The sequence below is a fragment of the Osmerus mordax genome, chromosome 19 (genome assembly GCF_038355195.1).
Source record: "Osmerus mordax isolate fOsmMor3 chromosome 19, fOsmMor3.pri, whole genome shotgun sequence".
NCBI classification, from domain to species: domain Eukaryota; kingdom Metazoa; phylum Chordata; class Actinopteri; order Osmeriformes; family Osmeridae; genus Osmerus; species Osmerus mordax.
The window spans coordinates 11,628,056-11,654,596 of NC_090068.1; the positions used below are offsets into that span (position 1 = coordinate 11,628,056).

The window sequence follows — 26,541 nt, forward strand, 5'->3', positions numbered from 1 at the left end:
ATTTAGCAGACGCTCTTATCCAGAGCGACTTACAGTGAATACAGGGACATTCCCCCGAGGCAAGCAGGGTGAAGTGCCTTGCCCAAGGACACAACGTCAGTTGGCATGACCGGGAATCGAACTGGCAACCTTCGGATTACTAGCCCGATTCCCTCACCACTCAGCCACCTGACTCCCTTATCATCCCCCGTGATTAGAGGCTCTGTCCCCTGCACTGTACAGTGGCAGCGATCTGCGCTCTTGTCACAGCGAAAGGGAAGCTGGCGAGGTGACAGTGGAGTGTGCGGTCGCACGGAGAGGCCGTGACAAGCGGGATCGTCCCATCCCGCGGCCCGGCGACGTCGATAAACGCAACATCTGTTTGCTCTGATTGGACAGTCTGGAATGGTTCGGGTCTCTCAACGCTGACCCTCTGCAGCCCTCAGGCTGGTTGGACGTCTGACACCACGGGCTGGGCAGCAGGGAGTTAGGGTGCGTTTGGTTCGGTAGAGGTGAGTTGTTGACCTCGTGCACAGTGAGGTCTGTGTAGGAGGAGAATACCAAGGATGTCAAATAAAATATTACTACACAGGAGCTTCTCCCAGCGGTGTTTCTAGTTAAGTATTAATCATTTTACGTGTTCCACCCACCCTTGAAGGTCAGATTCAGGAGGCCCTGTCTGTTTGGCACAGATCCTGTTTCATCTCATTCCATACCTCACCTTCTGGGATTCCTCACGAAGGAAAATATTCTACCTCTTGAAGCTACCCATGATGCCTCAGTCCACCTCAGGTGCCCACAGGTGAAGCTCTGTCTCTTTCAATGTTATTTATTTATCATTCATAAAGCGACGCACAACACAGGGTGGGATTTGAACCTGAGACCTCTGGACCTGCAGCCAAATGCTCTACCCTCTGAGCCCAGAGGGAGAGGGAGGATTGCCTGGGATGAGTTCTGGAGGGTGATGGGTGTGTCTCTTCGGCGGGGAACTTCTGCAGGATGTTCTGCAGAAAGTGAACGACAGACAGTCTCACAAGGGCAATGTACAGCTGCATGGAGTAAATGGTGAGAGAGAGGGAGGGAGAGGGGGAGAGAGATAGAGAGGGAAAGAACAAAAAAAGGAGTGAGAGAGAGGGAGAGAGCGTGAAAAGGGAGAGGGAGAGAGGGAGAGAGGAAAGCGAGAGAGAGAGAGGGCGCATCCAATGCTTTTAGTGTTCCTATGTGAACTGTTAGAAAAGGGGAGGGTATACCATTACATTAAACACGATGAAGATCCATAACCTTTAATCTTTCCTTTCCTTTAAACCTATTAATTAATGTGACATTCTGAGTGATCGGGGGTCGTGAGGGTGAAGTGGAGGAGTGGGGGTTTGAAGGGGGGCTGGGGGAGAGGGAGGGGGTTCAGAGAATATATCTTAGAAACAGGAACTGCATGCCGTCGCAGGTATAGAACATCAATCTTCGCCCCCATCTCTCCTGATTACCCCGTCTCCTCCCTCTTTCCTTCCCCTTCTCCCTCCTCTCACCCCCCCTTCCCCTTCTCCCTCCTCTCACCCCCCCTTCCCCTTCCTCTCGCCCCCCCTTCCCCTTCTCCCTCCTCTCTGCCTCCTCTCACCCCCCCTTCCCCTTCTCCCTCCTCTCTGCCTCCTCTCACCCCCCTTCTCTTCCCCCCTCCCCAGGAGCCCCACCACCCCCCACCCCCCCCCCCCACTGCAACTCCTGAGCTGGGATTAGAGCACCTATAGATTTCACCCCAGCCTCCTCTCCATCAGGCTCCTCATTAATCCACTGGTTAACATAACAATGGCTATTGTTTTCCCCCACGCCCACTGTCACACCCTCCAGTGTGTGCTGGAGCCAAGATAAAACCTAAAGAGTAACCCCCCTGCCTTCTTCTTAGCTTCTGGTCCACGTCTTTGCAGAGTGTCACAGGCTAATAAACCACCCATATATATAGCTCTCTGGCCAAAGGGCTTGGCGCTTAGTCTTTAAACCCCTGTGCCGGAGGAGAGAGCGATGGTCCGGACGCTGCTGGAGCCGAGCTGGATGTGGATGAGACAACAAAAGGACCGGAACATTCTGACCCGCAGGTGACCTCAGCTACATCTTCTTCAGGTTAGACCCTGTCACTTCATGGGGACATATTGAGCCTTTTTTTTTTTTTACACTTTCCTTTTCTACTCACTCCCTCACTCCCTCCCCCCTCTCCCTCCTTCCCTCCCTCCCTCTCTTCCTCCCTCCCCCCTCTCCCTCCCTCCTTCCCTCTCTTCCTCCCTCCCCCCTCTCCCTCCCTCCCCCCTCTCCCCCCCTCTCCCTCCTTCCCTCTCTTCCTCCTTCCCGCCTCTCCCTCCCCCCTCTCCCTCCCTCCTTCCCTCTCTTCCTCCGTCCCCCCTCTCCCTCCCTCCCTCCTCTCCCCCCTTCCCTCCCTCCCTCTCTCCCCCCCCTCCCATCTCGTGGCAGGGTTGTGTTGGGGGGTTGAGAGTGGTATCACAGGTCGCTTACCCTCTGTGACTGGTGATATAACTGACCGTCCCAGAGGGCACACACACTGACTTCTACCCCCCCCCTAGTTGAATGCTAGGCTAGGTGAACGCTAGGCTAGGTGAACGCTAGGCTAGGTGAACGCTAGGCTAGGTGAACGCTAGGCTAGGTGAACGCTAGGCTAGGTGAACGCTAGGCTTGGTGAACGCTAGGCTAGGTGAACGCTAGGCTAGGTGAACGCTAGGCTAGGTGAACGCTAGGCTAGGTGAATGATAGGCTAGGTGAATGCTAAGCTTGGGGGATGAAAGCACACACACAGTGTGATACAGTATGCTGTGTATCTTACACACAGTGTGATACAGTATGCTGTGTATCTTACACACAGTGTGATACAGTATGATGTGTATCTTACACACAGTGTGATACAGTATGCTGTGTATCTTACACACAGTGTGATACAGTATGATGTGTATCTTACACACAGTGTGATACAGTATGATGTGTATCTTACACACAGTGTGATACAGTATGCTGTGTATCTTACACACAGTGTGATACAGTATGATGTGTATCTTACACACAGTGTGATACAGTATGCTGTGTATCTTACACACAGTGTGATACAGTATGATGTGTATCTTACACACAGTGTGATACAGTATGCTGTGTATCTTACACACAGTGTGATACAGTATGATGTGTATCTTACACACAGTGTGATACAGTATGCTGTGTATCTTACACACAGTGTGATACAGTATGATGTGTATCTTACACACAGTGTGATACAGTATGCTGTGTATCTTACACACAGTGTGATACAGTATGATGTGTATCTTACACACAGTGTGATACAGTATGCTGTGTATCTTACACACAGTGTGATACAGTATGATGTGTATCTTACACACAGTGTGATACAGTATGCTGTGTATCTTACACACAGTGTGATACAGTATGATGTGTATCTTACACACAGTGTGATACAGTATGCTGTGTATCTTACACACAGTGTGATACAGTATGATGTGTATCTTACACACAGTGTGATACAGTATGCTGTGTATTCAACACGACTACCTGACAGGCTGCTGACAGGTTTTTGAATTGGGAACACATGAGATAATATATAAACTATGTTACCAATTTTGGGATTTTCTTTCCAATGATGAGAGTGTTGACGGAGTATCACAAACTGTAGTTGAGCAGGACTCGCCAAGTTAATATTTCAACAGATATTGATTGCTTTGAGAAGCACACAGCCAGACATAGACAGGGTGCTTTAATGTTGGGTATGATCTCTGTGAGATGAGTGATGGAGCGAGGAGTCTTCGGGTAGTCCACACCTTTTAAAAGATGGATGCGGTCCACACATTCAAACACACATCCTCGACAAAGCTTGTTCCGTAGACGGCACACACACTGAGCTCAAACAGAATAGCACATCACCGCGATTCATATTTCATCGGTCTAGACACTCAATCACGTCTTCCTAACAGCAACATGGAGCTTCATCAACAGAGGGGCTTGGTGTCCGCGCTGACACTTCCTGCGGTATGTATAGCCTACCGTTGCCATGAGTGATAGCACTAACGTGAACAACCAGAGATGTTTGATGTAAGACTCTTCAATCGTAAATGGAGGCCTACATGTGTGATTTCGTGTTCACTGCAACTATAATGAGCTCTTAGAGGAATATTTATCATGAAGTGGAAAGCGCAAGGTTCTTTTAATGTAAGTATTTTGAAGGAAAACACAATGGATGAAAGCACTGTATCTTTATTCAATGTAAAGAACAGCAAAACCTGGACAGAGGGATGAATAAAACATTTGTAGTCTTCAGCCCCACAAACAAACCTTCACAATAGAGCAAACTTAACACTTCTAGAAACAAGAAAACAAATAAAAACAAACAAAAAACGACTTTATCTCTGACAGACTTAAATCTTCACATCTCACTCTTAAAAACAACAGCGTAGCGAGAGGTAAACATTATGAGCCGACTCCTCAGAGAACTTACTGTCTTCACATCAACAATACGGTGTCAATCGTTGCAGAAATGCTGGCTATAGATCAGTTTTTCTGTTAAAGATCAGAAGAGATTCATTGATGTCGGTTTCTCACCTATGACAAGATTAATTACAGGACAGCACAGTGACATCATCTTTAGGAGACAGAGCAGCTTCCACACAGATAACCCAGCAACTAGATCACTGAAAGCTGGCAACTGTTCTTTGCTCAGTTATTTTGGGGGAGAGGAGATCAACAGTGCCTGATGCAGCCTCACTCTAACCAGAACACAAAGTCTGGCAAAGTCCACAACTCACAAAATGTATAATTTATTTGATCAAAGCAAGCACAAGCAAGCAATAGCAGTCTAACCAATCAATACGTCAAACTATTCTAGGGTGGCTTTAAATATTCATGGCCATATTTTAACAGGGCCTATTCTCCTTGGTGCGTGCAAGACAAAACATTATTTGGCTTTAAATATGATGGACTGGAATGCCCACCTTGTCAAGCCAGTCAAGAGGAATTAGAGTTTCCACTGAGTGATGTTGACCCTGGTGTGTCTTGTGTCACCCTCCTTAATGGTGGCTGACAGGTTCTTCTGTATGAACCTTGCTACTGTCACTTTAACAACCGGGGCAATTTGCTAATAGTGGCAGGGGTTTGAAAATAGTCAGCGCCGAGTGTTGTTGCAGCTCTGACACAGATTAATTTACTTCAGTCAGACAGGTCAACGGACCATCAAATGGAAAATATTCATCCTCAAAGCCCTGATGATTGTCGAGTGGTCTGGGCCTGGCAATCTGAATGTTATATCTGAAACCAGCGCCCGATTAGTGTCTTTATCACTGCCCTCTTGCTAACCTCACCACCAATCTGTCTAAACGCCCAGCATGCAACATTCTTAAGGAAATAGATTTTTTTCAAACTCTCTGGCTTGAAGGTCATTTAAGGGAACTTGCATGTCCTATGTACCCAGACTAAATCGAAGCAGAACTCTCATAGTATCATATTTTCTGCACAGCTTTGTCATAATACTGTCGTCCCTCTACAATGGGAGTCAGGTGGCTGAGCGGTTAGGGAAGCGGGCTAGTAATCTGAAGGTTGCCAGTTCGATTCACCCTACTTGCCTTGGGGAGAATGTCCCTGTACTTACTGTAAACCGATCTGGATAAGAGCGTCTGCTAAATGACTAAATGTAAATGTAATCGAGGCTGTACTGTAACTCCAGTAGGCGTTTGCGCGAGCTGGCCGTGCCGGTGTCTGCATGCTTCCACGTCGTAGGAATGACAACGTATCCAGGTGACCCCCCCCCGGGTTCACCCAAGCATGACGGTACAGCCAGCGCTCCTGCACGATACCCTTGTTCTGTTCAACTACCTTTTCTGCATCTGATCACAGTGTCAACACAACACAGAGAAAAAGAAGGACTATTAGCATGCGCCATAGCTCAGCCCACGGAACAGACGTTATCACCAAGAGACACAAGATTGATGTTTCAATGAGCCACTTGTCACCAAACACCCGACGACATCCACAGATGCCCCGTTCTCCCCTTCCCTACTCCCTCTGAGAACCTCATGTCCCTTTTGTACTTTTTCCAGACATGTTACGTCAACGTCCTTGAAATCCCAACTGCCTCCTATGTGTGCATGGAGCGCGCAGGGTCCCTGTCATAACGCCTAGATTCAGCTTGTGACAGCAACCACAGCCATACAGGAGGACGGCTACCAACATCCAAGGTCGCGTAGGATCTCTCACTGTGGGGGAAGGGTCTATATTCTTACAATGCTTTGGGACATGCAGTTTAATTGTTTGAGAAAGAGAAGAGAGAGAGAGAGCGAGAGAGAAAGACAGGGAGAGAGAGAGAGAGAGAGAGAGAGAGAGAGAGAGAGAGAGAGAGAGAGAGAGAGAGAGAGAGAGAGAGAGAGAGAGAGAGAGAGAGAGAGAGAGAGAGAGAGAACAGTATGTACAGCATACTTTGCAGACATCTGCCTATTCACAGTTTCATTAAAGAAGTGCACAATAGAGACTGAACCGGCTAAGTCATGTCATGGATATGGAAAGGTTCTGTAACACCAGAAGTGTTGCAGAGCTGAATTAGACAGCAGTACTTCTCAAATGTAAAAATGCAGAACCTGGCTTATTTATATTCCACACACACTCTATAATTTGGATTCACAATATCTACAAATTCACAACTTAGCAACACTTTTTTTTTGAGTATTTAATGTTCTTGCCCTTAATGTTTATACTCTATTAGTTTCTATTCTTGTCTCTACTGGTTTCTAGCCATCAATTGGTTAGCACTGATGCTGTAGAAGCTATATCATATATAAAATGATGGTCTACAGTATGTAATGAATAGCATAAATATATTAATATCTAAATATATATTCCTTATATATATGACCTTATGCTCTATTGACTGTAGCTTCAAGAGACAGAATTCACAACCCCCAAGGACCAAACCCCAACTTTGATACTATCGGAAATATGATGCCAACTTCACATTGACTTAAACACGCTAATGAATGTCCAGTATTGTGGGTCTAGAGTTAGGATCTGGTCCTGAGGTGAGTATAATGGGGACCTCAACCAAAAGAAGAAAAAAACGAGCCTTATATTTCAACATGACGAACAGCCTAACTGTTGTTTGCAGACACACACATGTACAGATTGTCATGCATTAACCTAAGTTTCATACATTGTACATGGTTTGTGTGTCATTTTCTTTTCAAACACACCACACCTAGAAGCTAATATGAATCAGCATCCATTGTCCAGACAGTTCGCGTTTCTGAACGTCTTCTTAATAACATGAATGGTTTGGAGCGGACCAGAAACCTCTCACCCAGTCCATAGCCCTCTCCCTTAAACAGGTATTATGCAAGTACGTCATATGCGACGCGGGCTGTTAAGATTCTCATGTTACAGTACGTACCCATACATCAACAGCTCGCTCCCGTTCTCCTTGCACTGTTGACAGAACGCGAGCCATGTTTCAGTGTGCTCGTGCTCTGTCCCATCTTGAGTTGTTTTGTTCGCTCGTTCACAGTATGCGTCTCGTGGATCACGGGTCGTACTGGTGGAACAGAGTTCTCAGCATGGCAATGAGACGAAACGGGGATATAGTCATTTCAACAAGAAAAAAAACACAGATCTCCTCACGTGGACAGGAGCTCCGTCCTGTAAACTCCCACGAGGAGAAACCAAACATCAGGGGCAGGCACGAGGGTCAAAAGCTTTCATCCAAAATTATTCAGAGAAGACCAAGAGAAGGAGGATGAACGTGTAGCAAACTCGACACGAAGCAACACAAACATTACAAACGAAACATGTGATGTACAGCGATGGTACCTGCTTTCCCACAGGCTTACCACCACACGCTATAATATGGAAATACATGTGTGTGTGTGTGTGTGTGTGTGTGGGCTGATACAGATCAGTGTTATCATTGCATCTCATCCAGTTCAGTGGATCCTTCTGGTCTATAGCATCATGTTGTTTTACACAGGCTTGGGTCCACTGGCCAGCTATGCTCATGGCCGTTTTCATCCTCAGTGACCACACTGTGTGTGTGTGTGTGTGTGTGTGTGGGGGAGGGGGGTAGGACACTAGGGGGGACACAGCCACACTCAGACATCACCATGTTGACACCAGTACTGTCAGTATGTGAGTTGTGTGCATGTGTGTGTTTCCATTCCAGTGTATCGAAAGCTGCATTGTTTGTTTGATAATGTGTGTATTAAAAAAAGGCACAATCCCCTTTTTTATTTTTTAAGCATACTCAGCCTGTTAAAATAATAAAAAGTCGCTGGCCTGGAAAATGTGCAGACAAACCCATAGGACACAAAAGCAATTCCAAATGATATTGCATCGGGTCTGTTGAAATTCATCTGGGCCAAACACTGAGGGTTATTAACGATGTTTCTGTGAAGCCGTACTGGTTGCCGCCGGCTACGGGAGAACACTACCGCATCAGACAGGCCAGTGGCTCTCCTGCCCTCGTCTGACGCACATCAAGGGGGAATGTAGTGTGTTACACACGCACACGCACACAAGCATACGCATGCATACACGCACGCATACACGTGTGTTCTAAGGACATGGTCTTCTGTCATGAAGCGTTCAGACAAAGGGTTTTTCTGCCTTTCTCCGATCACCACAAACATGACAGATGACATCTGTCGTCAAAAGAACACACACAACCAAGTCTACCACCAAGCGAAACTGTAAACAAACCACACGCGAACGAAAAGAAAACCTCGGATTACGTACAGAAAACGGGTCTACGTTAGTCTTCGGCCTACCAATAACTGAAAATACCCAAAGCAAGTCAGAGACGGTGAAACACTAGCATGTTATGCACTGGACCTCCTGTCCACTCAGATCCGCCAGTCTCCTGGGGTCAGAATCACTTCTGGGGGTTGGACTTCATGATGGTGGGTTTCCTGTTTACGTAGGTGGCCCAGTAGACCAGGTTGAAGATGAAGAACAGCACGGGAAAGATGATGCGAGATATCTTGTCCACCTTACTGACGCGGTTGTAGGACTTCCTGGCTTCCATGTACGGGTCGTCCATTTTGGGGATGTGGTGGTGGTGGTGGTGGTGCTTCACTGGAGCTGGACTGGCGCTCTTAGAGACTGTTGTTAAGCCTTGGTCTTTGGCTACGTTGATAGCATAGGTAGTTCCAACTATGTTGAACTGGTTGTTTGCCTTTTTGGAGAGAGAGGCTGATTCTCTCCGCTGCGAAATGAAAGAAAGAGAAGCAAAAACAATCAGGTCTGAAGCACCGAACTGAACCATACTTCCATTTGGGCTCATAAAGAGGAAACAGAAGCAACACAAGACGCCACACAAAGAACAAAACATAGCCTAACCATATCTTTAATCCTGGCAATGTTACTCTGAAAGGGTTCCTGAAAAGAAAAGTAGAAAAGAAAAAACGTTTTTACCAATTATGTTAATATTAAGAAATTCCATTACCGCATTGTCATTGTCCAATCTCCAGACATTACTTGTACATTTCAGACTGGTACAGTATATCACTCTCCTGTTCATACATTACTGCACAAGAAATGTAGACAATCAAATCACTCTTTTAACCAAACTTGTTCCAAGGCTACAGTAGTAGCTGTGGTATTTTAATTTCATTTCTACCCATTCATTTTCTCTTTCAAAATGACAGTTACCTGCGACAGGAGGGTGTATAGGACGTGGGTGGAGCTAAATCAGAACAGTGCGACATCCCTACTTTGCACGACGGGCTCCGTGTGTGTGTGTGTGTGTGTGTGGGCTGAGCAGGCTCCTTCTGAAGGGTAACACCAGAGATGACAATTCCCCCCCCCCCCCCCCCCTCCAAACAGAGGGCAGGGCCAGTGGACATTACCCATCCACGCTCCAGTAAGTGGCAAATCGCATGAGCCCCCTACCACTCCCCCCCCCCCCAACCCCAGCCCCCCCTCCACTTCCCACCCCTGACATCTTCACGGGCCACTGTCAGGGCAGGGTAACCCCCGGGGTCGTGGAAGAGACAAGTTTCATGCACATGGCTAAGAAAGTTTAGGATTGCAGAAAAGCTTGTGGGGCAGGGGGAGACGGGGGCAAGGCGAGGATAATTTGGGAGATTTACATTTAGTCATTTAGCAGACGCTCTTATCCAGAGCGACTTACAGTAAGTACAGGGACATTCCCCCCAAGGCAAGTAGGGTGAAGTGCCTTGCCCAAGGACACAACGTCATGTGACACGGCCAGGAATCGAGCTGGCAACCTTCAGATTACTAGCCCGACTCCCTCACCGCTCAGCCACCTGACTCCCAGATGCTTGTTTGGTGAAACCGCACAGTACGGGGGAGTGTGCAGTGGTAGGCTGGGAGTCAGCAGGACACCCCCAAAGGGGCGTGGGCGAGGACAGGAGAGGGGCGTGTGTGCGTGTGTGAGGGCCGTAGCCCTGGGAGTGTTTATTGGGTGTATGTTTGCATGTGTGTGTGAAAAGGTGTCCCTGAAAGTGTGCGTGTGCATGCGCGCGTGTGTGTGTGAGGAGTGTGTCCTGACTGTGCGTGAGAACGCAGGCAGTATAAAGGCCTTGGACGATGATGACGACAGGAGAGAGCAGGATGAGAGGAGGAGGAAGAGGAGGAGGATGATGGACGTGTCTGAGGCAGTTCTAGGCCTCTCCAGGGCCTCCGCTGGGACTCAGGTGAAAGCGTTTCACGTCCATAGTTCACACGCTCGCACGTTGCAACCCTCTCGCTAGGATTGCATCACCTCAGCAGCAAAGCGCAAGACGTGGGTGGGAGTGAATTCAAGTTTAAGACATTACTGGAGCATGTTCTAGAACAACTGGGGCACTGTGATTGATTCTAGTCCCAGGCTTTACCGCTGAGGAGAGCGGAGGGATATGACAGGACGAGCTGGTGTGTGACAGGGCTTCCTCTGGGGTGTGGACTGGTCTCCTCTCAGACAGGTAAGAAGGACCTGAGCTGGATTCCTGCTCCTCGACAAACACACTCCACCGCAACCATGACAAGCACACATTCCCCCACAGAACACACTCAGCCATACACATGCCGACAAACACACAGACACACTCAGACACAGAACACACACTCATACACCCAGACACAGAACAACTGTGACGCTGGTGTTTGAATTTGCCAGAGTGAGTGTACATTTGTGTGTGTGTGGTTGGATGTGATTGTAAGCATTGTGAGCGTGCGTGTCCAAATGCGTGTGTGTGTGTTTGCCAGTGTACCGGTATGTGTGTGTGTATCGGTGTGTTAATGTGCCAGCCTGGCTGAGTGTGTGTGTCGGTGTGTGTGTGTGTGTCAGCGTGTCCGTGTGTGTATTCTCTACAGGCGAGCACTCCATCTCCTGCCAATACTGGTGGAGAGGCAGTCTGCAGGCTGCAGGCGTCCGCTCCCAGGGCGCCCCAGGGTGTTTTCCAGGTATCGATCCCTGCTGATCCAGAGGCGCCTGGGCCCCCCCTCTCCATCACAGGCCTGGCTTAGATCAGCATGAGTAGAGGATAACCGTTAACAAGCCACTCCTCACCCTGACCACCTCAGGCTGAGCTAGGTTAACCCTGCCGGCAGGCTGGGTCCAAACCCTGCAACCTCACACACACGCTTGTGGAAGTGTGTGATGTTGGGCTGGGTCGAAACCCTGCAACCTCACACACACGCTTGTGGAAGTGTGTGATGTTGGGCTGGGTCCAAACCCTGCAACCTCACACACACGCTGGTGGAAGTGTGTAATGTTGGGCTGGGTCGAAACCCTGCAACCTCACACACACGCTTGTGGAAGTACATACCTTCCTGTCAGGAATCCTAGAGTCACAGTGCACAGTTGGAGGCTCTTCAGCGTGCAGGTCCTGTATCACTTATCTTCTACTGTATTTTCTATCTTAAATTCTGGTGTAGTTATAATCAACTCAAAGAGGTACTATGGAAATCATATTAAATCGTTGTTGCTATGGTAACTTTTAAAACAAATCATGGCTCTTCTGCTGTATTCTCTTCATGCGCTATTTGTACGTCGCTTTGGATAACGGTATTTACTAATAGACTGAATATGAAAAATGTATTAAATCAAATACATGTTAGTGGAGACCCAGAAGTGTCCCGTTCAGGGTCTGTTAGGAGGGAGATGTTCCTGGGCCAACACACCACTGACACACCTGCAGGGCAAGGAGAGCCGGCCTTCAGCTCGCAGCCGACACAGATTCCTGAGAGGATGTGAATTGACACCCTACGGGTCTGTGTTTGGAACAACCAGAGCATGAGAGAGAGAGTGTGTGTGTGTGCGCGTACGTGTGTGTGAAGGTGTCGGATTATCTTAGGGCAGAGTGGCTTGCTGTGTGTGAACAAGGCGTGACAGACGACCACAGGCCTTACTGTGGCCCACGTGGGTGACAGATGAAACTCAGAACTGTATGTTCCTTTGTGGATGCTGTAGAGCTTGTGTGTGTGTGGGTGTGTGAGAGGAATATGTCCCTGAGAGTGTGGATGTGTGTGTGTGTGTGTGTGAGGAATGTGTCTGTGGGAGTGTGTATGGTGGTAGCGTAGTGAGAGTGTGGATGTGTGTGTGTGTGTGAGAGGAATATGTCCCTGAGAGTGTGGATGCTGTAGAGCTTGTGTGTGGGTGTGTGTGTGTGTGTGAGAGGAATATGTCCCTGAGAGTGTGGGTGTGTGTGTGTGTGTGTGTGAGAAGAATATGTCCCTGAGAGTGTGGGTGTGTGTATGTGTGTGTGTGTGTGTGTGTGTGAGGAACGTGTCTGTGGGAGTGTGTATGGTGGTAGCGTAGTGAGAGTGTGGATGTGTGTGTGTGTGTGTGTGAGGAACGTGTCTGTGGGAGTGTGTATGGTGGTAGCGTAGTGGTTTGGAGGGAATGCTGACAGCTGTAGAGCTGTCTAGGTTCTACCGAGACTTGACTGCAGTACTGTCTCATTACTGCAGAGTGTGTAACAGACTGTCAGCCAGCATGAATTAAACATGCTTTCAAAATTCCTCATCAAGGTAAACGTTGGCGCCTCCCCTCTGAAATGCCCTCATCTCTCTGCCCGGTGCTCTCCCTCGCCAACTGCTTTTCACTTTCACACCCATTACAGGTAAAAAAAAGGTGTCTTAACTTTTGTCTAAGTGTCCAGCTATCAACCTGCCTAAGTGCTGAGGAAGACTTTCATAATCAGCACTGTGAGTCACGTTTGATCAGTCTTAAGGGCTGAGCGGAGCCGATGAAAACGGTGGGTTGTGCAATCAGCCCTGCCACGTTTCAAGTGTGACGAAGTTCTGTCAAAACTGTCACATCCCCACCCCCCCCCCACAGCTGTGTCATCGGTCCCCCCCCCCCCCCCCCCCCCCAGCTGTGTCATCAGTCAGGATGGTGACGGGCACGATCGTGACCCCCGGGCGACCCCATGCTCCCCCTCCAGAAGGAGCCTGCTCATCACGCCTGCGCCCGCCGAAACACCGGATCAAAGACGGAGGCTTTGAGATTCACAGGAGAGAGGCGCTCCCCGTCAGCACGACGCCGGGCTGCCAATCATCCAGGAGACCCCCAGTCAAGCTGCAGACCCTAACCCATCTGGGAGGGTTTGACAGAGGGACGTGTGTCGTGCTCAGCAGTGAGGCCCGCATGAAACGGACGCGAGGCTCAGCTGACGAGCTGAGAGAGAGAGAGAGGGGAGAGAGAGGGGGAGAGAGAGAGAGAGAGAGGGAGAGAGAGAGGAGAGAGGGAGATATAGAGGGGGAGAGAGAGAGGGGGAGGGAGAGAGAGAGAGAGAGAGAGAGGGAGAGAGAGAGAGATGGAGGAGAGAGGGAGAGATAGAGGGGGAGAGAGAGAGGGGGAGGGAGAGAGAGAGATAGAGGGGGAGAGAGAGAGGGGGAGGGAGAGAGAGAGAGAGAGCGAGAGAGAGAGAGAGAGAGAGAGAGAGAGAGAGAGAGAGAGAGAGAGAGAGAGAGAGGGGAGAGAGAGAGACAGAGAGAGAGACAGAGAGAGAGACAGAGAGAGAGACAGAGACAGACAGAGAGAGAGAGAGAGACAGAGACAGACAGAGAGAGAGAGACAGAGAGAGAGACAGAGACAGACATAGACCCTCCTCCGGACTGGTGACAGATGAGGAGGAGAGATGCACCTCGGCAGCCCAGATCGCGCGTTCCACTTTCCGTCAAGAGCAAAACTTTTTGGTTTCTCAACTTGATTGCTCCCGAAAGCATTTTCGAACGACTAGATGTTGCGCTGGGTGTTTTAGAGCCTGTACGTATTAAAGTCACAGTGCTTAATGAGTTCCCCATTTAAAAAACCCCCAGTGTTCATCCTGCCTTCCGCCCTTCAGGTGATGCCCACACAGTTTTTATCTGCAGAGAGGAGGAGTTCTCTCACTACCCCCCCCCCCCCCCCCTCTGCCCCAGACTTCCTGCTCCACTGGGTCGTTAACGAACAAACAAAACTCTTATTTCCAGGTGACCTACACCTGTTTCCACGAGGCGGAGACAGGCCCTCCCACGCAGGCTCCCCAGGTGCAACACCCCCCCCCCCCTCTCGTCCCCCCCCTCGTCCCCACGACAACGCACACCAGTCCTCTCTGTCTCCCCGCACTGCGTCTCCGAAACCATTAGCTCTGAAGAGTAGAACAAGCAAAGAGCTTCTGCTCCCCAGAGCTGTGGAGGAAAAGGCTCATTCCAGGGTTCCTGGCTGTCACATTAAAGAGGATGGAGATCGGCTCCCCCCTCCACAACTCTGACGAGCGCACCAAACAGTGAGCAGGACTTGCAGGAGGTGTCGGGTGCGTTGACATGCCGTGTGTGACTAAATGTAAATGTGCGACTCCGCGAGGGGGTTAGTGACTACACACACACAGACGCACGCGCGCAAAAAGGTTGACCGTTCACGTCCGTTCTCTAGCTAAGACGGTCGTCACGGCGACGGCGGATTTCGTCCACTCACCCGTATCTCCTGGCCCTCCTTCTTGCCGTCCCACGCCCAGCTCCGCTTGGTGAAGTAGTTGACTGTGGCAAACTCAATCAGAGCAGAGAAGACAAAGGCGTAGCACACGGCCATGAACCAGTCCATGGCCGTGGCGTAAGCCACCTTAGGGAGGGAGTTCCTGGCACTGATACTCAGTGTGGTCATTGTCAGGACTGTGGTGACGCCTGCGGACGAGAAGAGGGGATTAGGGAGGGAAATCAGAGCGATGATCCGGCACACTCGGCCCACACGTGCGCGTGCGACGTCCACGCACGAGCACACATTTGCACCCACACATACGCACATGCACATACAAGCACTCTCACACACACACACGCAGGTTCTGTCTGAGCCGAACCAAATACTGTACAAGGACAAGTATCACTCTAAAACCAAAGTGCTATCTTGGTAAACACACTGTCACCGGGCACAGTGACACACAGCCCCAAACAGGATGTGACATAATCAGACTACAGCGAGCACCACAACCTGACTGTGCTCTTTCTGCCTCCCACACCCCAGCTTAGGTCATGACAAGGAGGAAAGGCCACAGGAAACTTCTCCAAAAGCCGTCCCACGCATCCGCTAAGCGTGCAGGCTGAGAATGTTCTGGAAGCGTGGATCCTGGCAGAGGCCCAAGGGGACGGGGCTTGTGTAGCGATACATGGTTCTCCCTGTATTGATACAGCCCTGGCTGTTACACAGTCTCCTGCCATCTGCCTGGAGAACGGCCAGCGATGGCTGGGTAGGGAGGGGGAGGGGGGGGGGGATGGTGGTGATGAGGGGATGGGAGGGGGGGGAGGATGGTGGTGATGAGGGGATGGGAGGGGGGGGGAGGAGGCAGCATTTTATTCTCCTACTCTCGTCCATATACTACCATTTAATATGGTCCTGAACATAAATTAGCCCTCTCAGATGGCAGTGCTATCTGTTTTGGGCAGCCCTGATAGATAGCCTAGCAGTTCATTCTCAGCAAAAAGGAAAAAGGGACCTTTTCTCAAATGTTTCATTTCTGGAAAACAGTTTTTCTGTTTTCCCAGGACGTGTGGGAACTGCTTCCCTGTATAATAATCTTTCACCACTTTCTCGTCCCTGAAGCACAAAACTCCACTGGGACGTCATGACAGACGACCAAAATCTCGAAACGAGAGACGTCCAAAATCAGGATTAAACTCCCTCTCACACCGGCTTGTTTCGAAACAGAAAAGCGTTTCAAACAGGAGATTTGTTCGGCTCTGAGTCGGTGTCAGCGACACATTAGATTTTGAATTATAACTCAGACAGACGCGTAAGGAGAGAAATCAATTGCTGTGTGAAATCGGAATCTTTTGTAGGTCATTGTTCTCACGCTGGCCTTTGTCTCATCGCTGCGCCGAATCAGGAGTGAAATGAGAGGAGAGCTGGGCAGAGGCGTCCATCAAGGAAGATATAAGCAATCATTGCACTCCGGTTGGCTCCACCTGCCTCATCAGTTCAAATAAAATCTAGCCTTTAAAAAGTGACAATGCGGCAGGAGTGGATGGCGCTTGCTTTCCCTGATATCTGAATCTTGCATCCTCCTGGGACGTCTTTCCGTTGATTTACGCGAAAGATTGAATGGTTCTTCCTTAACACGCCTGCTAGATTAGACTTGTGAAAACGAAATAGGGTTTTGCAGTCATTTTTCAGATCTAGAAAACTAGCGGTCCCACATTTGATTATATGTATTCAATCATCGCTGAAGTTGTGGAAAATATTGACAATTTGTAAATGCTAACCGCCCAAAGGTTGCAAACTCCCCATGTAAGTTTCCATAAGGCTCTCAGGCAATTAGACTACATCAATACGAGTGCGAACTAGAATGTCACAGGAGATTGTGTTGCATTGTGTCTGCTGTGTTACTCGCCCTCATGAAACCATAAATCACGCATTACACTTGGGGTGAAGAGGAACATTGCAAACCAGATTATCCACACAAAATATCGGGTCACGCCAGCCAGCGCAGATCCTCCAACCTGGCAACCCGCCATATTACAACTGATTAATTAAATATCAACTTTCAAACTGCGCTCTGGGGGTGTAGATACTTCTGGATGGCTGTGAACTGGCAGCTCTCTTTTCCACAGAATAAGTAGTTTTCCCTCAAACATTTACACAGATATACATTTCTCAGCCTTGGGTTGGCAGCGGATGTCGAAAATCAGTGTCTCTCTCCCTCCTCCCCTCCTCGGCTTCCTTCATCCTACCTCCTCCCCTCATCCCCTCGCTGGCTTCCTTCCTCCCTCCTCCCCTCCTCCCCTCGCTGGCTTCCTTCCTTCCTTCCTCCTCCCTCCTCCCCTCCTCCCCTCGCTGGCTTCCTCCCTCCTCCCCTCCTCGGCTTCCTTCCTTCCTCCTCCCTCCTCCCCTCGCTGGCTTCCTTCCTCCCTCCTCCCCTCGCTGGCTTCCTCCCTCCTCCCCTCCTTCCCTTCATTGCTCCATCCATCCTAGCGTCCTTCCTGCTCTCCTCCACCTCCAGCACCTGTTCACCTGCATGTCCGTCCCCCCCTTCTGTCATTCATTAATAAACACCTGGCTTAAACCCATGTTGGGCCTTCATGCACATCCATTACAAGTAGCAGCTTGTTCAGGCATAGCGTCTGACTAACTTTCCCTGAGCACTTTCTGGTGCCCTCCAGCAGCAGACCCAGACAGCCATGCCTGTCTGCTGGCAGGATCCCTGTGGCCTCGGCCTGCTTCCAAAACCATCCTCCATCTGAGATATTAAAGGACTTCTAGTGAAGACAAGCAGAGATAATGACTGTGCTGTTCCCTGGTCGCGACGTGACATGGTACACCATGAAGCCACCGGGGCCAGGTCGTCTCCTCCGCTGAAGGATAAGAGAGCAGAGCCAGATCAGAGAGCTGTAAAGCTGAAGAACGTCACACAGTCGAGATGGTCCCAGATCAGAACCAGCACAACCCCCATTGCAGCTATAGTAAAAACAATGTCGATAGTATCAATATCTACATTTAGAAGATCAAATCAAATCAAAATGTATTTGTAGAGCCACTCGTATTAAAAGACAACACTTTTATCCAATGGAGATGCGGGTAGAGATCTGAACCTGTGACCTCTTGATCCGCAATCAAATGACATAACCACTCAGCTATGTTTGGGTTGCCATGACATCACATCTTAAGAGGCAGAAGCGTGGGTTTCCGTGACCGGGGAGGGTGGGGGGAGGGGAGTGAGCGCTCTCGTCCTGGAGTGTGGGGTAAACTGATTAGAGACGACATATGCTGGCTGATTCCTCTACTTGAGAGGCTCTAGGTGGGGGGATTAATGGGTTTCAATGGCTCTGATTTCTCAGATTAGTCACATTTACATTTACATTTAGTAAGGACACAACGTCAGTTGGCACAGCCGGGAATCGAACTGGCAACCTTCGGATTACTAGCCCGCTTCCCTCACCCCTCGGCCACCTGACTCCCTCCACATTTACATTTATTCATTTAGAAGACGCTTTTATCCAAAGAGACTTCCAAGAGAGAGCTTTACAAAGTGCATAGGTAACTGATCATAACAACGAGATAGCCACAAAACATTGCGAGTAGCCAAAACATGAAGCACACATTGTGAACAACCAAAGTAAGTGCCAAAGGGAAGAACCATAAGAGCATGTAGTTAAACAAGTTACAATTAAACAACATGAACTGCTATAAGTGCAAGTGTACCTGTGAAAAAAAAGAAAAAAAAAGACAAGCAACAATAATAAAAAACAATATATCACAGCGAGTACAAACAATTTTAAATCAGTTACCACTAACCACAAGAGCAACAAGTCTCTGAGCAAGAGTCATTGTGATCCTTGAGGGAACTAACATCGGGTCAAGCGAACCATTCCTAAGTACCGTTGTACTCCCGGAACAAGTGCGTCTTGAGCCTTTTCTTGAAGGTGGAGAGACAGTCAGTGTCTCTGATGGAGGTGGGGAGTTGATTCCACCACTGGGGGGCCAGACAGGAGAAGAGCTTGTGTTGGGACCGGGTGGTCTTGAGCGGTGGGACCACCAGGCGGTTGTCTGAAGAAGACCGTAGGTGACGGGTGGGGGTGTAAAGCTGCAGGAGAGACTTGATGTAGACGGGTGCAGTCCCGTTCACTGCTCGGAAGGTCAATACCAGGGTCTTGAATCTGATACGGGCCATGATAGGTAGCCAGTGGAGAGAGATGAGGAGCGGGGTAACATGGGAGCGTCTGGGTAGATTGTAGACCAGGCGGGCCGCTGCGTTCTGAATCCTCTGAAGAGGGCGGGTTGCACATGCTGGGAGACCAGCGAGCAGCGAGTTGCAATAGTCCAACTTGGAGAGGACAAGTGCTTGGACTAGCAGCTGGGTGGAGTGCTCAGACAGGTATCTCCTGATCTTCCGGATGTTGTAGAGGGTGAATCTACACGACCAGGAGACTGCAGCCATGTGGGCCGTGAGTCACGTCTCCACAACGCTTATTCTCACACTATTAAATGAATAGTTGGGAAGAGTCACAGGCCTGATCGGCTATGATGTCGATACTCGCCATGCGTACGATTCAAGTCGACGCAGATGGATTTAGTGTTGTGGTAATGGACAGCATCGTCCTCCAGAGTTGTGTCTGGTTCGGTGCTGTTTACAGGCCTCTGGCTTCCTATTCCTTTCAAGATGTTTTCTGCGATTCAGAGGAAATGGTTCATGGTTTTGTTCTCTCTGACAGGAGTATTAGGTGTTTTATCATTGACTGTGACATTGCCTAGGGGGACAGAGGGGGATTTCTATGTTGCTCTATCACGCCCTCTAAGCCCACACAGGCAGACCTTTCTTTCAACCCCGAAAAAACTCAAATTGGCAAGTCTCATGTTTTGGTTGTGCGCTATCACAGAGAGAGAAACATGTCTCCCTTCCCCAGTCTCCCTGTCAACGCGCACACACACGCACGCACGCACGCACGCACGCACGCACGCACGCACGCACACACGCACACACGCACACACGCACACACGCACACACACACACACACACACACACACACACACACACACACACACACACACACACACACACACAAACACAAACACAAACACACACACACACACACACATATATATATACACACACGCTCACGCTCGCACTGACAGTCACACTGACAGACACACACCCAAGAAAGTGTTGACAAAGCCAGACACCTTGCCAAAGTTAGCAAGAGCTCAATAAGCAATAATCTCTCTCAAACTTGGCCGGCTTAAACTTTCTGCCAAGCACGTCCAATACCCTTCTGTTAGAGATGCCACTGCAACACTTCCTTTATCACATCCACCTCAGATGTGGGCAGCCTCACTTTCTCCAACTCAATTCCTTTCCAAGTTTGCTCCCGCTAATCTGTAATTAATTAGGTGGGTTTGTGGTGGTGAAAGTAATTACGGGTCAAGCCAGTGATCCCAAGCACGATATTTAAAACCAAATTCATCAGTGTCCCAGACTGGGCTTGGCCCAAAGGGCCACCGTCCTGCTTTCACACTCAGTGACCTGATCTTCTCTCACAGACTCACTGTATAACACTCCACCCACCAACCAGCACTTCAGATTAGAATCAGAATCAGAATCAGAATTCGGTTTATTCGCCATGTATGTTATACAAACACGGAATTTACTGTGGCAGGGAGGTGCAAAACACAACAAAAAAAAAACACAAAAACATCAGGGAGGTGCAAAACACTAAAACATTACCGAAGGCGTCTGACGAGGCGAACAGAAGCAGCTCTGCTAAAGCGTAGCGGCCTGAGCCGCACATTTGTTGTGATGCAGCTTCATCATTTAAACAACGACCTCTCCCCGTCACCGTTCCACATTGTCGCAATGGTTCAATTACTCGTTAAGTGCGTTTCGAGGTAAAGGCGATAAGAGGAGGGCGGTGGGGGGCGGAGCGGGGAGGGAGGTAGTGGTGGGGTTTGTGGTAGTCACTTACCGAATACCGTGCGTGCAGGAACTGACTCTCTGTTCAACCAGAAGGAAACCTGGGACAGGATAACAGTCATGATGCAGGGAAGGTACGTCTGAATCACAAAATAGCCAATTTTCCTTTTCAAATGGAAATACGTTGTCATCACTACATATTCTCCTGGTGGGGGGAGAGAGGGGGGGGGGGGGTAGAGAGGGAGAAAAGGGAGAGAGAGATAGCGAGACAGAGGGAGAGAGAAGCAGAGGACATGAATTATTAATACAGCTCATGTTCGGTCCAGACAAACACAAGCACCCTGCTGAAATATTCAAAAGTGTATTTATGAAAGTTAATACACCGGCCCTCATACTCAGACAACCAGTGGCTCCTGTAGTAACAGCCGAAGGAGCTGTCTGGAGGAGTGGAGGTTAACTGATTACCGGGCTGTCCCAGTGCCTAGTCGTTAAAGGCAGAAATTGGTTTTCCCACTACAGCTGCCCAGGATTGGATGTGTTGACCTTGGCGTCCTTCGAATCAGCGAGACGGTGACAGAGAGCGGGGCGTGCGAGAGCAACATCTGATTGTCTTTATGGCCTCCGCAAGATAGAAACGTGATGCAGTGCGACCCGATACGACGAGGGTTTCGTCTCTCGGCAACCGGGTTTGAGAACACACTGCATGTGACGAAGTGTCGCGCCCGCGACGACCCGACGTCAAACCACATCTGTCCAGAACACAAACTGAGGGCTGAGGGGAGGTGGTGAGACCTGTAAACCACGGTACGGTCGCAGCCTGTAACACTGCTCTAACCGCATTAGACTGACGTTGACAGACGGGAGATGGTAAACAGTTTAACAGTTCAACGACATCACGGATTCATCAGCCTTAGAGCTCGGCGCAGTTCTGACCCATTAACCTTGAGCCGGGGCGTTCAACTCAGTCAAGACAAGGTTTCCTTGTCCTGCCTGTGTGAACGTACTCCATACAAGGGACTTCTAGCGATCTTCAGAAGCCTGCACTTCGAGGGGCCTGAACAACAAGCCGCCTCCACACATCACAAGCCGCATCAGTCCTTATCTGCTCCGTGTGTCTATCACTGTCGACATGCAACCAGACCAAACTAGCCGATAACTGAGACCAGGGGGATTAACACAGAGACTAAAAATAAGGTTAGACACTATCTACCGCCAATGGATCTTGTGTCTCTGAATACGAGGCTTTAGGGCTGCTCTCATTTGGATGACGGTCTTTGACTGCCTGAAACAGATTGACCTCCCCCCGGAGGGTGGGGGGAGAGAGAGCGGGAGACTGTCAAAGTCGTGGGTGTTTTAGATAAAGGGCTTTCCGTTAGAACTCCAGCAATCAGAATTTAAGATCAAATGGATGGGTGATCAACAGTGTGCTGACAGGATTTCCTATATCTCACTGCCAATTCAAATGGTCCACAGTGCAGGTTTATGTCAAGGAGTGACGGCAGGCTTCCCTCGCCTTACCTTTTTGGTTCAGAACAAAGTTAGCGCCATTAAGAATACATTCATAAAGGGGGGGGGGGGGGGGTCGATTTCATACTTTGCTTCGATCTCAGAATGCGAGCGGGTGTTCTGTCTGAGCCAGTCAGCTGTCAGGGGGGTTCAGGCTTCCTCCCTCAACCTCAAACCGTCTGATATTTATTTTCTCCCCAGACACAGAGGAGGATAACAAGGGGAAGGTTTGGCTCCTGCTGCAGGATAAAGCTCCTCTTTCAGACCCACGGGTAACGCGTTCTCCTAAAGTCAGCAAGTCTCCCGTAGTGACTGAGGGAACACGGTGACCCCAATATCACAGGCAGGAAACCAATCGATGAGCCAGACGCTTGCAAAGCAGAGAGGGGGGAATTACTTTACGAAAAAAGACCCAAATGGAATGTGTAAGTGTGCGCCAGTGGTGGCGAGGGCGAGGGGCGGAGACAAGAGGTGGAGACATTAATTCACCAGAATCATCTAGAAGGACAGGAGCGGGGAGGAGGGGAAGCCAGACTTCAAAGATGTTCAAATAATAATCGCTAAATTATCTTATTTTTTCCACTCTTATTGTATTATGGTAATCAGTGTCCTGTCAGCTGAAGAGGGGGGTGGTGGAGACTCGCTGTCGTGTATTTTGGAGGGAAATCTCTACTCTTTTAACTGTACTGAACCAGATATATCCCTACTGTTGTACCTGTAGAGGATCTGATGGTCTCTACCGTTGTACCTGTAGAGGATCTAATGGTCTCTACTGTTCTACCTGTACTGGAGCTGATGGTCTCCTTCCCAATGACGTGTCCCAGTAGGTCGTACTGGTTGAGTCTGGAGCCGTCCTCCGCGACCGCCACAGACTTCTCATCTCCTTGCGTCCAGAGGTAGATGACCTCGTTGTTGGTGTAGGCATCTGAGAGGCGAGAGAGGGGCGAAAGGAGGGGTGGAGATGGGGGTGGGAGTCAGAGAGGGGAGGCAGAAGGACAGAGAGAGAAAGAGAGAGTTAGAGAGAGACAGACACAGAGGGAAAGAGAGATACAGAGAGAGAGTGAGAGACAGACACAGAGGGAAAGACAGAGAGAGAGAGAGTGAGAGACAGACACAGAGGGAAAGACAGAGAGAGAGAGAGAGAGAGAGAGAGAGAGAGAGAGAGAGAGAGAGAGAGAGAGAGAGAGAGAGAGAGAGAGAGAGAGAGAGAGAGAGAGAGAGGTGGTGTGTCATAGGGGAAGACAGAGGGGTCTGTAGTATATAAAGCAGTATTTCCCATAATGCCTCAGTGGCAGACTATAAAAGCAACAAAGGTTGGTAGCAAAGTGGAGGCCTTGATCTGAATAAATCCATATCAATGAATTGTCTTTGAATGGCAGTGCAATAAAAGCAGTTTGTAGAATTTGGCACCTTGAATTCAAAGCGCATCGACACAAAGCCTCGGGATTTGAGGGTTGAGCAGTTTTGATGAAGGACAATGCCTTGAAAAATAGTGAGAAGCCCTTTCTGGTGAACATAAACTAGCTCACACACATACACTCTCTCTTTCTCTCTCTACAGTTCTGTGCATCTAAACATGACAAATGCAAATGCAAAAAAAAAAAAACACACTCCTCAATCGCTCTGTATTAAAGTCCAAAACTAACTGCTCAGCACCAGGGTCATAATTCACACATCAGCCTGAGGTCTGCTAATAACATTTTGATAGTCACGGAAGAACCTTTTGTTTTATTCTCCTGGGAACTCATGAATCCACCACCTAATGCATCTACTTTAACACCTCTTCAGCAATATACAATAGTAATTGCTCAAGGAGGTGTATGATTCTATCATCCAACAAACGAGAACAGTGTATGGTTGGCAGAGGAAGAAGAACCCACAACGAGAGCCTACCTCTGCTGCCGGGAGAAGGACCCACAACGAGAGCCTACCTCTGCTGCCGGGAGAAGGACCCACAACGAGAGCCTACCTCTGCTGCCGGGAGAAGGACCCACAACGAGAGCCTACCTCTGCTGCCGGGAGAAGGACCCACAACGAGAGCCTACCTCTGCTCCCGGGAGAAGGACCCACAACGAGAGCCTACCTCTGCTGCCGGGAGAAGGACCCACAACGAGAGCCTACCTCTGCTGCCGGGAGAAGGACCCACAACGAGAGCCTACCTCTGCTCCCGGGAGAAGGACCCACAACGAGAGCCTACCTCTGCTCCCGGGAGAAGGACCCACAACGAGAGCCTACCTCTGCTGCCGGGAGAAGGACCCACAACGAGAGCCTACCTCTGCTCCCGGGAGAAGGACCCACAACGAGAGCCTACCTCTGCTCCCGGGAGAAGGTCAACTATATCTGACACTTTCATCGCACGGTATAAAACATGGTGTTTAAGACTCTCAATCTTTTTCTCGCTGGTCAATTAATTCAGTGTTTCTCCTTGCTGTCTGGGATGGGTCAATCGATACATGCTAGCGTTATGGGCAACACATGTACTGTTACAGACAACAAAACAGGGCATTGTTCTGTTTTCGAAGGGGATTTCATTGACTCTCATAGACTAATTCATTATCTTGTGTGAATGGGCAACCCCTTCACCACTTGCGAATGCAATTGTTGCATTTGTTCCGCTTTACCAAATTCCTCGACTAAGCATTGGGACTACGTGTGTATCTTTGACCTGGTTTGGAACATGTAAATGACATGAAACCGAACACGCTAGAGGATTTCCACATATGCATTGTTCTCTCACTGCGCCTCAGAGATTTCCTCGATGCAGAACGTCAAATCCTACCTCGACGCTTAAACCTCAAGAGAAAAAAAGAAAAAAAAAACGCACACGCTTTTTAGCTGATACGAATGTGAAAACTTGAGAGTTTCAGGTCTTGTGGCGACAAATGATACATAATGCCATTTCCACAGAAAATGAACGTAAAATAGCATAGATTGGGGCGTACACGGTTCACAAAATTGCCTTTACCGCAACAGCCCTCCACAAAGGCCGCTAATTACTTGCCAACCCGTGCGCCGTTGCCTCGAGTATGGCGATTGTTCACCAGCTTTCAGACGGATTTCCGTTGATATGAAAACAGATGAGAGCCGGAGCTTCAACTGTTAGGACCATTGTGCTCCAACCCTGCCAATATCAGCCCCCCTCATCTGAAAGCACAGCTTTTGTCTTATTGCTGGCCTGCTGATGTTTTATTCACAGCATCCTGCCCGCTGTGTCACACTGACCTTTAATATGTCATTGGCACAGTTATCATCTCTAGGAATAATAATTATGTGTGGACCCCCTCCTTCCTGGTCATCTCCACAGAGAAACACTGATGTCAGAGGGAGGGGGGGGGGCTTTCTCTTACAAACCCTGACGAGGAATAGAATTAACGACCAAGGCACAATCCTCTTTTGTGTTCTACATGCTGTTCACATAGTCCATTCAAGGCTGGAGGCCACATTAAATTGATTCTGGCCTTCTACCCATATCAACAGGGGACCAGGGGAGCACAAATGGATCATTGTTTCAAATGAAGATGTCTTGTACCGTACAAATCTTTATCTGGAGAGACTTACAGCTCCCAAACGTGAGTGAGGGGCTGAGAGGGGGGAGAGAGAGGAATAAGGAGAGTGAGAGACAGTAATTGAGAAAAAGACAGGGAGACAGACATGAAGAGAGAGAGAGAGAGCAGGAGAGAGAGAGACAGAGCACGGGAGAGAGACATAGAAAAGAGAGAGAGAGGGTCTGGAAAGACCTACAGCTCCCAAACTTCAGAGGACAAGCATGGGCATCCATGGGGAAATCCTCCAGGTGCATGGGACACTCAGCATGTATGGTCAGTCTGGGAGAGAGAGAGAGAGAGAGAGAGAGAGAGAGAGAGAGAGAGAGAGAGAGAGAGAGAGAGAGAGAGAGAGAGAGAGAGAGAGAGAGAGAGGGAGAGAGAGAGAGAGGGAGAGAGAGGGAGAGAGCGGAAGAGATGAGAGGGAGACACAAAAATAGAAAAACGAGAAAGAGAGAGAGAAAAAGTCACAATTAGTCTCTATAGAAGCACTTCCTAAAATTACACAAACACACCACCTGACACTTGTCACATAGCAAGAAACACAGACCGTGTTATTACAGTGTTTACAGCTGGGGGTTTTTTACATGCTCAGACAACATTTCTTTCCTGTGAGGCAACAAACACAAGATCTGAGCTTGTGAAGTAGGTGG

The 26,541-nt window shown here is 49.1% G+C and overlaps 2 protein-coding genes across 3 annotated transcripts in view; both read right to left on the reverse strand.

Annotated features, from left to right (window-relative positions):
• Positions 1-26,541, reverse strand: part of tmlhe (trimethyllysine hydroxylase, epsilon) — a 133,985-nt gene that overhangs the window by 21,430 nt on the left and 86,014 nt on the right. The window contains exon 9 of one of the 2 annotated variants that reach the window (XR_010878946.1): positions 18,361-18,390. The exons of the other annotated variant lie outside the window; for it this stretch is intronic. The gene's annotated coding sequence lies outside the window, so the exon portion shown is untranslated. Of the gene's footprint in view, positions 1-18,360; positions 18,391-26,541 lie in introns of those variants that run through there. 2 annotated transcript variants of the gene reach the window in all.
• Positions 8,888-26,166, reverse strand: LOC136962764 (gamma-aminobutyric acid receptor subunit alpha-3-like). Its single transcript, XM_067256643.1, has 5 exons — positions 26,088-26,166; positions 23,128-23,271; positions 20,893-21,045; positions 14,938-15,126; positions 8,888-9,231 (listed from the first exon to the last, which is right to left on the reverse strand). Exons 1-5 carry the CDS (start codon positions 26,143-26,145, stop codon positions 8,888-8,890), a joined length of 888 nt encoding a protein of 295 aa, XP_067112744.1. The 5' UTR covers positions 26,146-26,166.